We start from the raw sequence: 12,849 nt of genomic DNA, 5'->3' as shown, positions 1-12,849 counted from the left end.
TCAAAGCATTCGCTGCAAATGAACCGGGCAAACCAGTTCACCAAATCGGTCTGAATCGTTCTAAACGGTTCGCATCTCAAATCAGCGCTGATCACACAAGTTGCTTTAGTTGCTCACTTTCTGACATGAGTGACAGTCCCTCCGAATAGAATTAAACTAGAAATAAACAAAAATAGAAATTATATGTTGTAACTCCAACCGTTCACTGAACTGAGACATGTTTTGCTGAGAGAAGTGATGAACTCCCGAGCAGCTGATACTGAGCATGCGTGTGTAACTGAATGTGCAGCGGTTCTCGGATCAGCAGTACAGAATCGTAAACCGTTTCTTTCGGACACTTTCGATACTGAGAACCGACGAGCTGATGAGCAGAGCCTCTTCATACACACGAAGCTCTTCCCAACTGGACTATTTGCCTTTTTTTCCGGCTACAACTGTGTTCCTACTGGACTTTAGCGCGAGACTACAGCTAGCCATCTTAAACAGGTGAATTTAAACAATGGCTAATTGGCTAAACGCATCCCGTTGTCATGCAAGGGCCCTGTTCATGTTGGACAGACATTTTAATTGCATTTTATGTCTGCTAAGAGGCACAAAGACACCCTTTACGTTTATGCCCCCATAACTGCCGTTTTAGCTGAGTGAGCGCTCTGGGCATTAACTGTAACAGCTCCGTGTTGCAAACACCAATCCGGTTAGTTTTTTTTCTATAGACTGTACTCACAAAGGTATAACGATCAAGATTAACTTTCGCCGGAGTTGTCCTTTTAATAGCAATATGAGTAAAAATAATAAAAGTATTTGGGCTGAATTATTAACAATAACTGCATGTAAAACATGCTTACTCTAAGGGTTTAGCATATCACGTATTTAGCATTCAGCTTTCAAGCTTTAAAACTAACACCACTAACACAGTGGTTTTACAGCAAACTCTATTGTGTCCTTTTATATTATGCTTTTGCATCTTCATTTGTTTTTAAAACAATAATGCAGCTTGTTTTTATGGGAGTGTATTAAAGGTAAAGTACCTCTTTGGCGATAGTGACCTCTCCTAATCATCATCCTCTGCCCTGATTTTCTTTTTGATACCATGTGTGAATTTTTTTATCCTCCTTTGCATGTATGAATGAGTGAGCAACAACATTCGTGTACACTGTTCATCAGTCATGATATTTAACCCCTTCAAACTGTCTTTCATCATGTGTATTAGCCAGGGGATGTTGGCCACGCTAAGGTGTGTGTTAGGCGACTTTCCCTCACTTGCATCCCTTTTCTTTAACCAGTGCTGCATCTCACTTTTTTATAACCAATATGATTTTTTTTTTTATGGCACATTAACACACTTGTGCATGTTTAACTTTGCCATGTGTTATACATCAGTTGTCCATCTCGTTTCGGAGCCCTTGTCTTGCTCCTTTGTTATTAACACTGTCTGTCTTGCACTGAGTTACATCTTGCATAATGCAAGGCTTCCTAATAATCGCTGCATGAAGTTTCATTAAATCCATTTTTAAATTTGGCCTGATTTACAAGGTCCAGATCTGCAGACCTTCACATTTTTTGTGGACACTAATGTGCATCTAATTGAAAAGTAAATTCTATGCAATCTGTAAAAATAAATAAATACTTTTATACTAAATACCACACTTTTGAATGGTAGTGTATATTTCCATTAGCAACTAAATTTACCCCAGGTGAAGTTTGTGTTTAGGTGAGGTCACACTAGGCTTTGTGTATGCAAAATTACTTCTGACCCCCAACTGCAGCTTTTTTCCCCCTGCAGTGTGTGTTCATCCAACCGGTCAGTCTGTGAAATTAATACTCTGTTGATAAAATGTTTTATTTCTGATTCAGACATCAGAAAGTTAAAGCGTATTTGTCCTTTTTGGCATTTCTGGTTGCCTGCATTCACATGCATATGAATAGTGAATGACACAAAGACTAGTGTGACTGCACTTTCTCTAAGCTGTACTATATTGGAGCAGGACACTGGCTCAAACAGTAATGCATGACACTTGCAATGCCAAGGTCATGGATTTGATTACCAGGGAATGTATAAACTGATACAAATTCAAATACCTGGATAGCAATGTAAGTTGCTTTGGACTTGTCTGCCAAATGTGTAACTGCAGATGACAATAAGTAAATGTTGGGTGCATGCACTATAAAGGTGGAGAATCGTGTCAAAAATAAGATCTAGCAAGCTTAGGGCCAGATTTTAGCCTAACGTGGTCATACTGAATTCGAGTCAGAATATGAGTCTGATACTGCTCCATTGGGCTGTGATTATGGAGCTTGTTTCAACCGAACCAGGAAAGACCTCAATTGGATAGACCTACAACCAATCAGAGCAACGGAGCAACGCATAACGTAGTTGTCAAATGTCAACAGAACTCGACTGCACTGTGTTGCCAAGTCTGTGGTTTTCCCACAGGTTGTTTTCCATGTCCGTGGGTTGAAGCGTCCTCAATTATGTGATGTATAGACCCATGAATTACAAATTTTAGCAGGCAACCGTGCCAAAATAACACATTTTACCCCTGGGGCTAGTAGTTGGCACGCACGCACCTGTCTGCAAGCACGCTGGAACACACAGCCCTCCAATTTAATGAAAATTCCATGCTAACGTTAGAAGAAAAAGTTGAGTGTAAACACACTTTGCCGGTGTGGTAAAAAAATCAATTAATTAAAGGATACACAGTCACAGAGTACACTTACCAACACGATCATGATTTCTGAGAGAAGTAGTGAAGGTGAATGCAAACACGAACCACTCTGTTTAGGATTAGAACAAATTCAACCCAAGCGCCTTTGATGACGTGGATAATTACGTTACTGTCGATCATCTGTCCATCATCGTCTAAAGCCCGCTCTGACAATTTGATTGGTCTGAACAGTTTCTGTTTGGGCATAATTACACCTTTATGGATCAAGTCCAGACCAAACTGCCCGAACTCAAATGTTGTGGGCGGGGCTGAGTTCGGCTGGCATCCAGGCTAGCCAGATTTACTAAACGGTGCAAAATATCATGAGAGGGCAATTCCTAAAAAAGCACCAATGGGAGTGGACAGTTCTGCCTGTGATCTACTGACAACGCACAAATTAAAGAACACATACGCAGCTGTATCATTTCCATAACGACCAGCGCAATCTACCAGTTAGCGCCTGGATTAAGACTTTTTTTGGGGGGGTGGAATAATGGCGCAATCTACCAGTTAGCGTCTGGTTTAAGACTTTTTTGGGGGTTGGAATAATGGCATCATCAGTAAATTGACATGGGCAAACCATAGTAAATCACACTGCATAATTCATTTAAAGGCTCTCCTCCCATAATTTTTGCATCTGAAATAGAAACTCCTACAAATGCATATGCAATAGGTTCAGCAGCAAAAATAACTGTCTCCACACATTTTCAGTGCTAATATTTATTTTCACTGCCTGTCTTTAGTAAATCCTGACAGTAGTTTTGTGCCCCCAGTCCGTTCCGTTTAGGCTGATCTTTTTTCTTCTTCTCGTTTTGTGAAGAGTGACATTACGAGGTAATAAAAAAAGAAAAAGAAAATAATGCGTTGAAGAAAAACGGGAGGAAAACAAAGGAAAGCGGACCCTTGAAATTCTGGTGGCTAAACATTTAACTTCCGAGGTGGTGTACAAAGATCCCATATTGATGCATTTGTAACCAGTGGGATCTTCAGTTTTCAGTGTTAATAAAGAAGCTAAGATGATTTCCAACATACATTTTATCTGGTTGTTTTTGTTTTGTTCATGTATTCAGCTCCCACATCTGTTGAATCCTTTTCTTGTGTTTTATAAAGGGATGTTTTGCCCTACATAAGACACACAAACATTTTTACCTCTTACCTGTTAGAATTAGTGCAAGGATACTCAATAGTGTCTAGAAATGAGCATGAAAATAAATATATACAAAAAAACTGTCCTGACCTCAGAGAATGTTTTCTCTATCCACAAAATGTTCTCACATTTTTTACCCTTCGCACATTTGCATTCCTGAATAAAAAATCCCTTAGTTGGCGTTATCTACACTGCAGCTGTCCCACCTTGAAGTTTCCGAGAACTTGTTCAAGGCAACAGACAACGAACAAACTAGTTCTTTTAAAAAGAGTATCTCAGCTATCAAACAAAATTGTGTTTACTACAGAAAACCAGATTTCTCATTACATTTAACAAAAATGTCTTATGTCAGTATAATATAATTAAAACACCTTATATGGTCAAAATTTCCCTTTACAGTCTTAAAGGACAACTCCGGTGAAAAATGAACCTAGGGGTAATTATCAGATGGTTACCGAGTAGCTCGTTCTCTAGGATGCGTTCTCATGAAAATCCAATGTAAAGAGTTTTATCTCTAAAAAACAGATTCACTTATAATGCAAATGTATGTTCGTGGCTTGACTGGTCGAGACTGTTTTTCAAGATGGCTATTGTCTATATACGCATAATGTACTGTCTTTATAAAGTATCTTCTTATTAAACTGTTTGTACACTTACAAAGTTCTCAATGCTTCGGTTTGCATGTAGGGACCCTCATTATGCTACCGTGTTAGTGTGAGGCTATTTTGAGCATTGTTAGTGGAATTAACTAGCGATTTAATTTTACCTATTCTATGCCCCATAAACTAGTGTTATAAGCTAAATTGTTTTTAGAGATAAAACTCTTTACATTCGATTTTAATGAAAACATTACAATATTTAATGTTACTAATATTTAACTCTAGATACACATGGTTCTCATTCACAGCTAAATTTGTATTCAAAATAAGTCAATTTGTGAGAGTTTTCACTGCATGCTTATTGTGTTGGCTGAATGTTCCTTAATGTTTTTTTTCCCCCTTTTCTTTCTGCTTTCAGGCTGATTGCTTGTGTGAGTCTGTGTGAGGGTTCATTGACAGTCTTTCATCTCCATTTATTCCATCTTTATGTATTTACTTTTCTTTCAAGCTCCACAAACCTTTTAATGACCAATTCTTATTTCTGATCTTTCTGCTTAACATTGATCAACCGGGAAGCAATGACTCCTCCTCACTTAGGCTTCCCACTTGCTCTTGTGCTAAATCGTTCACTCACAGACTCACAAAAACTGACACGCTAAAGTGTATTGCCATTCCCTTGTACTGATTTGTTCTTGGTACAATACAAATTAATCCCAGTCGGCAGAATTTCTGGATTAATGTTTATTACCACAAAAGTTTTTATTTCAAAGTGTCCCCTTTTCAAGCCAAAATATTGGATGCACTGAGGCATTTACAATGGAAGTGAATGGGGTCGATGTGTAGTATAATCAAAACATGTTAACATAAAAACATGGAAAAAAAAATCTTACCAAGCTTTTGACTTGCCATACCAATGCAAACCAACGCCCAAACCATATAATTTATTTAAACTAAAAAAAATTCACAGAAGCACTGTACAGAACATTTTGTAGCATTATTTTCCAGTTATCACTGTAACTCTGCTTTAGAAACAATCTGTATTGTAAAAAATGTATAAAAATGACATGTCAAGAATAAATGTTTTTATAAAATTACAAGCTTCAACTTTTCTGCCTTTACATTGACCCCATTTACATTATAAGATTCTCACCATAACCTTTAAAAAAAAATGTTTTTATAACTTTTTGTTGTAATTAACATTGTCACAATTGCTGCAAATTAAGATGAACTTGTATTGGACCCAGAATATCCCTTTAAAACTTTGGTTAATACTGTTTCCAAATAATGTGATCTGAAATGTTGTCAGCATACTCAAATTAATTCTATCCGATTTTATCTTGTTCTTTCTCAGGCTCCAAGTTGGGGTTGACAGATGTCCAGGCTGAGCTGGACCGGATCTCCAATAAATCTGACCTGGACTCCTCAGCCCCTAACGCCACCACACCCCCAGCCGAAAATGACGAATCCTGAACAAGAGGCGGAGTTTATTCACCGGCAAGCCCCTCCCCCTTTACACTGCTTTCTCTGCCTCCCCTGAACCTGCCTCCATTCTGCCACCTCTCCTCCCTTCCTCTCCCTCACTCTTTCTCTTGATCTTGTTCAGAAGAGGGATTTATTCCTGTTTATTACTTGTAAAGCCAGTGACACGAAGCTGCATGTCGGGCAAATTGCGATTGCTATGTCTGTCTCCACACACACGCACATGTACAGCGGACAGGTCCGCAAGGTTGTCATAAAAAGAAGAACACTAGATCAGTGTTGGACACTAAAAGAGAGGAAATGAAGATGTAGAGCCAAGTCTAAATTAGAAAGTGAAGGGGGTTTATGAACTTATGTGTATATGTATGCAAGTTAGACTTTTCTTTGGATTTCAGTAGTGAATTATCTTATATGAAGGATCCTGTTCATCTAGAGTAAAAGTCAGTTAGCTTCTGATAAAAAAACGCACATTTTTACTTATCTAAATGTCTTACTAAGCCTCATCCGAACAAAAAAATTCAATAAATAAAGGGAAGCAGCAGATTTCCGTCACAGAGTGATTCAATCAAATAATTCATTAGATATGGTCACCTTGCGTTGGTGTTTTCATGAAGTGGTCATTAGCATTCTTAAAACCTGCCCTATTCTAATGTGTATCGTTCACAGGACCAGAACAAACATACTGACATGATTGCAATGCTTTATAATATTCATAACCCCTTTTTTGCTGCTGAGAAGCTGTCAACAGTCACCAAGTCAGATTCACCACTTGCGGTCTGTTGCATACAGTAAACGTATCTAAATATTGCACTATTACACAACATTAGGCAATGACACTGAAAATCATCTTTTACAATGCTGATTGTAGCAAAGTAGTACACTTAACTGGAGCGAGTTTTTAGCTTAGACATGGTTAATGAAGTCTGTGTAACTGCTGAGCAAGACTATTGATGCGACTGACAACTATGTCCGGTGTAAAAATTTTGTTTGTTTGTTTGTTTGTTTGTTTTTCTATGTTCTTAAGAGCTTGAAAATTGGATGTTTCTGTGTATGTCTGTTTTCATCCTTCAACTACAGCCAGTTATGGCACTGTTTTAATGAATTAATGAATGCACTAGAGATCATGCAAACAAGATCAGTATTACTGTCTTTACATTGGTGTGTGTCTGAGTATGTGTGCAGGAATTGAGCAAAATGAGTAAATTCAGCCAGATTTGTCAGTTTAGAGACTTTAACGGCTAGAAATTAGTAGTGGGAAAGGGGGGAGGGGCGAGGCAGAGGTGGCAGGGCAGGTGAGATCTCCGATCACCCTCACCTGCATGTACAGTCATCAACCGAACTTCTTACAAGAGGGAGGGGGGGAAATAAACATACGCTATTATGGTCCTGTAATTTCACAAGATGTAGTGATGTTTCTCTGGATCAGGTCTGTAATCATTCTATTAAAGTTGTATTTATTGGGACTGATTGCTGTCTTCGTTCTGTTGTGTGGGTGGAGAGAGATAGGAAACTATTACAACACAGGAAGTCTGTGATCTCAGCAATAACAAAAAAGTTACTCAATGCTAAAATGAGCTTAACATACACTGTATTGCCAAAAGTATTGGGACACCCCTCTAAATCATTGAATTCAGATGTTCGAAATCACTTCCGTGGCCAAAGGTGTATAAAATAAAGCCCCTAGGCATGCAGACTGCTTCTACAAATAGGTTAATCTCTCAGGAGCTCAATAAATTCAAGCGCTGATGATAGGTTGCCACCTGTGCAATAAGTTCATTTGTGAAGTTTCCTCACAACTAAATATTCCACATTCAACTGTTAGTGGTATTATAGCAAAGTAGTATACCCTTTAGTTACTGTTGCTATGTCTGACAAATTGCGCTTTTATCACATATGTTCTCATCGCAGAGCAAAGAGGATACTGACAATACACTGACAGACAGGACAGAGCAGGTTACTTTTAATATGAAAGTTTCAATTTTGTCTTTTTTAAAGAAATGTAAACGATAAATACCGTTTTGTGGCTCTTTAATGGTGACAGGTCGCTGTACGCCTTAGTTGAAGCTGCTTGTGAATCGATCTTCTTTTCCTTCTGGTTAATTTATAGTATTAAATAAACATGAATGAACTTCAGAAGGAATGTTGTTTCAACCACAGAAAGACATCTTCACTGCTTTGTCGGACAAAATGCAAAACTAGCCAACTTTTTGCAGAATCAATAGCTACAGACCTTTAAATTTGTGTGGCCTTCAGATAAGCTCGAGAACAGTGCATAGAGAGCTTCATGGAATAGGTTTCCATGGCTGAGCAGCTGTATCCAAGCCTTTCATCATCAAGTGCAATGCAAAGCATCGGATGCAGTGGTGTAAAGTACACTGCTACTGGACTAGAGCATTGAAGATATGTGCTCTGGTTTGACAAATCACGCTTCTCTGTCTGGAAGTCCGATGGATGAGTCTGGATTTGGCGGTTGCCAGGAGAACAGCACTTGCCTGACTGCATTGTGCAAAGTGTAAAGTTTGTTGGAGAGGGGGATTATGGTGTGGGGTTGTTGTTCAGGGGTTGGGCTTGGCCCCTTAGTTCCAGTGAAAGGAACTCTTAATGCTTCAACATACCATAAGACATTTTGGACAGTTTCATGCTCCTAATTTTGTGGGAACGGTTATATATAAAGATTAAGAATGAAATGTCATTTAGGTTCATGTTATGCATATAAAGGCAGACGTCCTACAACTTTTGGCAATATAGTGTATCTACAAATTATGTTTGTTTTTTGAATGTCTTGTCATTGTAAATTTTGCCACCAAACCAACAAAAAAATTAAAAAGTGTGAAAATACTAATAATAAATTAGTAAACAAGTGGTTAAAAAAAAACAATGTTGAAACTATTATAACATTAGTTTGATTTAAAAAAAGACAATTTTTATATTTTATGCACCAGTTATTTATTGACATGGTATCGTAATACCTTTTTATTTTATTAAATGATTTATAATAACACTTATAAGGCTGCAATAAATAATGAGTGCAATAAGTGATATTGTGATAGTCTTTTATATTCCATGTAAATTTACTGAAACAACCATACCCTTTAACAATTCCCCATCCATGCTGTCATGTGTTGAGAGCAGTTCGATATTTCAAAAGGAGCACTATAAATATCAGGACACTGTCTTTATACTGGTGGATCTGGAATAGAAATACATTATTTTAGATAAACAGTTCAGAATCCAGAAGTGTATAAACACACAGTGTACCTAAAATATGGTTCCATTTTAGCACAATCAAATATATTTAACCCACTATGTTCTAAACATTTTATTACATGAAATAACTTCAATCATACGAATCAAAACAGAAAATTTGAGAGAGGGGTTTTTGTGGGGGTACTGCTATATGGAACACTGTTCTTCTTTAAAATTTTGAATTTCTTCTCTATTTAAATGCACATTCCTTTAGAAATCGTTAGATTTATATACTTGGAACTTGTGCAAACCAAAAAATAAGTAGATCCGTATCATTTAACAAAATGGATAGCTCATCTTTAAAACTCATCCTCACTCTCATCATGTGGAAGAGCTAACTCCGCACTGTTCCCATTGCCCTTTCCATAAAATATTGCTGTTAATTTTCTGAAAAGAAACTATTTTGTTATTTATACATAAATACAACTATACTACAATAAACACTTCAAATAAATTGATAACCTCTATTATATTATCGATTTTACTATGTATAAATGAAACATACATTACTGCAATTCCACTCTGTGACAGTTGCCATATGGCAACATACCTATTTTTGATTTGTGAGTACAAATACAGTGCATTCAGAAAGTATTCACAACGCTTCACTTTTTCCACATTTTGTTATTTTACTGCCTTATTCCAAAATGGATTCCATTCTTAAGTTTTTTCTTAATGCTCAAACAATACCCCATAAAGACAATGTGAAAGACGTTTGTTTGAAATCGTTGCAAATTTATTAAAAATCAAAAATCAAAAAAATCTAATGTACTTAAGTATTCACAGCCTTTGCCATGACATTCTGATGCATCCTGATTCCACTGATCATCATTGAGATTCTACAACTTGATTGGAGTCCACCTGTGGTAAATTCAGTTGATTGGACATGATTTGGAAAGGCACACACCTGTCTATATAAGGTCTCACAGTTAACAGTGCATGTCCACATGTCCAAAAACCAAGCTATGAAGTCCAAGAAATTACACATTACAGCCTGCCTGGGGTTTTCCGAAAGGCAATTGAAGGACTCTCAGACCAAATTATCTGTTTTGATTACACCAAAATGGAAAGTGTCTGAATGGCAAGAGTCTTGTCTGGAGGAAACCAGGCACTGCTCCTCACCTGGTCAGTACCATCCCTACAGTGAAGCATAGTTGTGGCAGCATCATGCTGTGGGGATATTTTTCAGCGGTAGGATCTGAGAGACTAGTCAGGATCGAGGGAAAGATAATTGCAGCAATGTAAAGAGACAACCTTGATAAAAATCTGCTCTAAAGTGCTTTGGACCTCAGACTGGAGCAAGGGTGCATCTTCCAACAGGACAACGACCCGAAGCACACAGCTAAGATAACAAAGGAGTGGCTAGGATAACTCGTAAATGTCATTGAGTGGCCCAGCCAGAGCCCAGACTTTTGAACATCTCTGGAGAGATCTGAAAATGTCTGTTCACCGACACTCCCCATCTAACCTAATGGAGCTTGAGAGGTCCTGTAAAGAAGGATGGGAGAAACTGCCCAAAAACAGGTGTGCCAAGCATGTAGCATGATATTCAAATTAAGACTTGAAGGCTGTAATTGGTGCCAAAGGTGCTTCAACAAAGTTTTGAGCAAAGGCTGTTAATACTTATGTATTTTTATGTTGTTGTTTTTTTAAAATACATTTGCAAATATTTTAAGCAAACTTTTTTACATTGTCATTATGGGTTATTGTTTGTAGAATTAAGAGGAAAAAAAATATCCGTTTTGGAATTAAGCTGTAACAACATTTTGAAAAAGTTAAGCATTGAGAATACTGTCTGGATGCACTGTACATTCCAAAGATACTGAACAAAACTGGAGAGTTTTGCAGGAACATTTAAATGTAATTTCTGACTTAAGCACAGCACATCATTCGCTACATTAAGGCCTGCCCTTTAAATTCCCATAGTACAATATATTGTATTTTTTTTATAACAAGGAAATTTGTAGAAAATAATTGTTGCCATATGGCAACTCCACACCATAAAGGCGTAAGTATATCTTTAGTCGGACCTCAGCACTACTTTCACATACTTAAAAATTTGTGGTTCCAGTTTAGCAGATTTTAATTATACAATTTTCGTATATCAAAAGTACAGTTACAGGGTATTTATATTAAGTACATACATATGTAAATGTATTTGTATAAAATAAATGTATTTTATCTTAATATGATGAAATACAGAGTTACCCACAGCAAGACGTACCCACAACTCTTAACTTAGGCCTACCTGCAGGTTGTGGGCGGTGAGCGGCAACAAACGATAGCATCATACTACCAACTAAGAGATATGAGGCCAGAAGACCACATACCTGAAAAACAAACACCAAAAAAACATACAATATTATCAGTCTGACAGAGCTAAAAATATAGTAAAATATACTACTGAGAGGTGAGCAGCAAAATGAGAACAACACCAAACCAGCAAACTTCCAGACAACGGTCTTTACATACATTTTTATTTCACAAAAGAAGGACTTTCTTTCATCACAAGTTTGATTGGATGTAATAAAACTCAGCAGGCTTTATTAAAACTGATGAACATTTGTTGTGATGAAGCTCTTACCGAGGCGGCAACCAGAATGGGATCTGCATAAGACTTCAAAGCAGCTACAATGGACCCAGTGGAGATGAAGATGAATCCCAGTGTATCGAGCACCAACTCCTTGAGGAACAAATGGAAAGACATTCTTAATCAGAACATACAAATCATATACCCTTGTATGAATATGTGATTAGGCCTATAATATGGCATGAAACATGAACATGGGCAAAACTGTGGAAAGTTGACATATAACAGTTTGACATTTTATACTCCATATAAATTAAATAATTTTAAACAGCACTTTTTGATAATTATCATCTTGTAGAAAATAGAATTATTATACATCAGAATTTTATGATCTGACACTAGGTTTTTTTTAATATTGATTATAATTTCTGAAACTATGGGTCCGTTTCTTGAACCTACACACAAAAACACACAAACTAAAAACAAGCAAACCGTAGCTGTCTTGAAAAACAATTTTAACTCTTCTAAAAAATATATTTTGCACTGTAACTACACACAAACGTCAAATGATTAGCCACATACACACCAAACTACACAAATGTGAAACATTTATATGTGTGGAGCACAATACTCACGGCTATGAGCCAGTTCACAAATGATATCCTTTTCGGAAGCCCAAAGACAGTCAGGAACAGATAAAGGACGATTGTGATGGAGTAACCCAGCGTGACCCCTTCATAGAAACCGTACGCGTAAAAGCTGTTGAACCACGTCGAACGAACGCACGCGAACGCTACCAGGAGAAACACCTGCACGCACACAAAATGCTCCGTTTCATCTCGTACTATAAAGATGCACAGTCATCATTAAAGCGACATTATAATTGACAGTTTTTATAATTCACAGATATTAATTAAACGCGAAAAAAGCGTGTTCAGTATGCTATTAAACACACAAAATAACACTGTATTATACCGTCATGTTACATAGCAAGGTGTCGATTTGAAATACTTACGAGCTGAACTATCTTCAGAATTCCTTGTTTTGATAGTAAGTAGTCCAGAAATAAAAGCCCCATCATCGTTCGGTGGTTGCTGTGTAGGCTACCACTTCATCATACACTTCCAACGAAAAAAAGCGCGC

At 37.3% G+C, this 12,849-nt stretch overlaps 2 protein-coding genes across 6 annotated transcripts in view; one reads left to right on the top strand and one right to left on the bottom strand.

Annotated features, from left to right (window-relative positions):
* The window catches only part of dync1li1 (dynein, cytoplasmic 1, light intermediate chain 1), a 27,730-nt gene extending 20,337 nt beyond the window's left edge, over positions 1-7,393 (top strand). For 3 of the 4 annotated variants that reach the window (XM_067424941.1, XM_067424940.1, XM_067424942.1), the window contains one exon: positions 5,803-7,393. In XM_067424941.1, coding sequence (XP_067281042.1) covers positions 5,803-5,921 — 119 coding nt within the window. In that variant the 3' untranslated portion in view covers positions 5,922-7,393. Of the gene's footprint in view, positions 1-993; positions 1,008-5,802 lie in introns of those variants that run through there. The other variant, XM_067424943.1, reaches the window with a different exon arrangement.
* On the bottom strand, positions 7,337-12,849 carry LOC137047337 (CKLF-like MARVEL transmembrane domain-containing protein 7). 2 transcript variants are annotated; one of them, XR_010899198.1, is made up of 6 exons: positions 12,722-12,849; positions 12,342-12,515; positions 11,761-11,859; positions 11,425-11,506; positions 9,020-9,120; positions 7,337-7,411 (listed from the first exon to the last, which is right to left on the bottom strand). XR_010899198.1 is itself a non-coding variant. In XM_067424944.1 (5 exons), exons 1-5 carry the CDS (start codon positions 12,785-12,787, stop codon positions 9,107-9,109), a joined length of 435 nt encoding a protein of 144 aa, XP_067281045.1. In that variant the 5' UTR covers positions 12,788-12,849; the 3' UTR covers positions 8,952-9,106. The 2 variants fall into 2 exon arrangements, 1 of the variants encoding a protein (XP_067281045.1); XM_067424944.1 differs by lacking the exon at positions 7,337-7,411 and having other exon boundaries at positions 8,952-9,120.

Source organism: Pseudorasbora parva, chromosome 19, assembly GCF_024679245.1.
Source record: "Pseudorasbora parva isolate DD20220531a chromosome 19, ASM2467924v1, whole genome shotgun sequence".
Lineage (NCBI taxonomy): Eukaryota > Metazoa > Chordata > Actinopteri > Cypriniformes > Gobionidae > Pseudorasbora > Pseudorasbora parva.
Note: the sequence above shows the minus strand (reverse complement) of the source record. Positions and strands in the feature narration are given on the sequence as shown.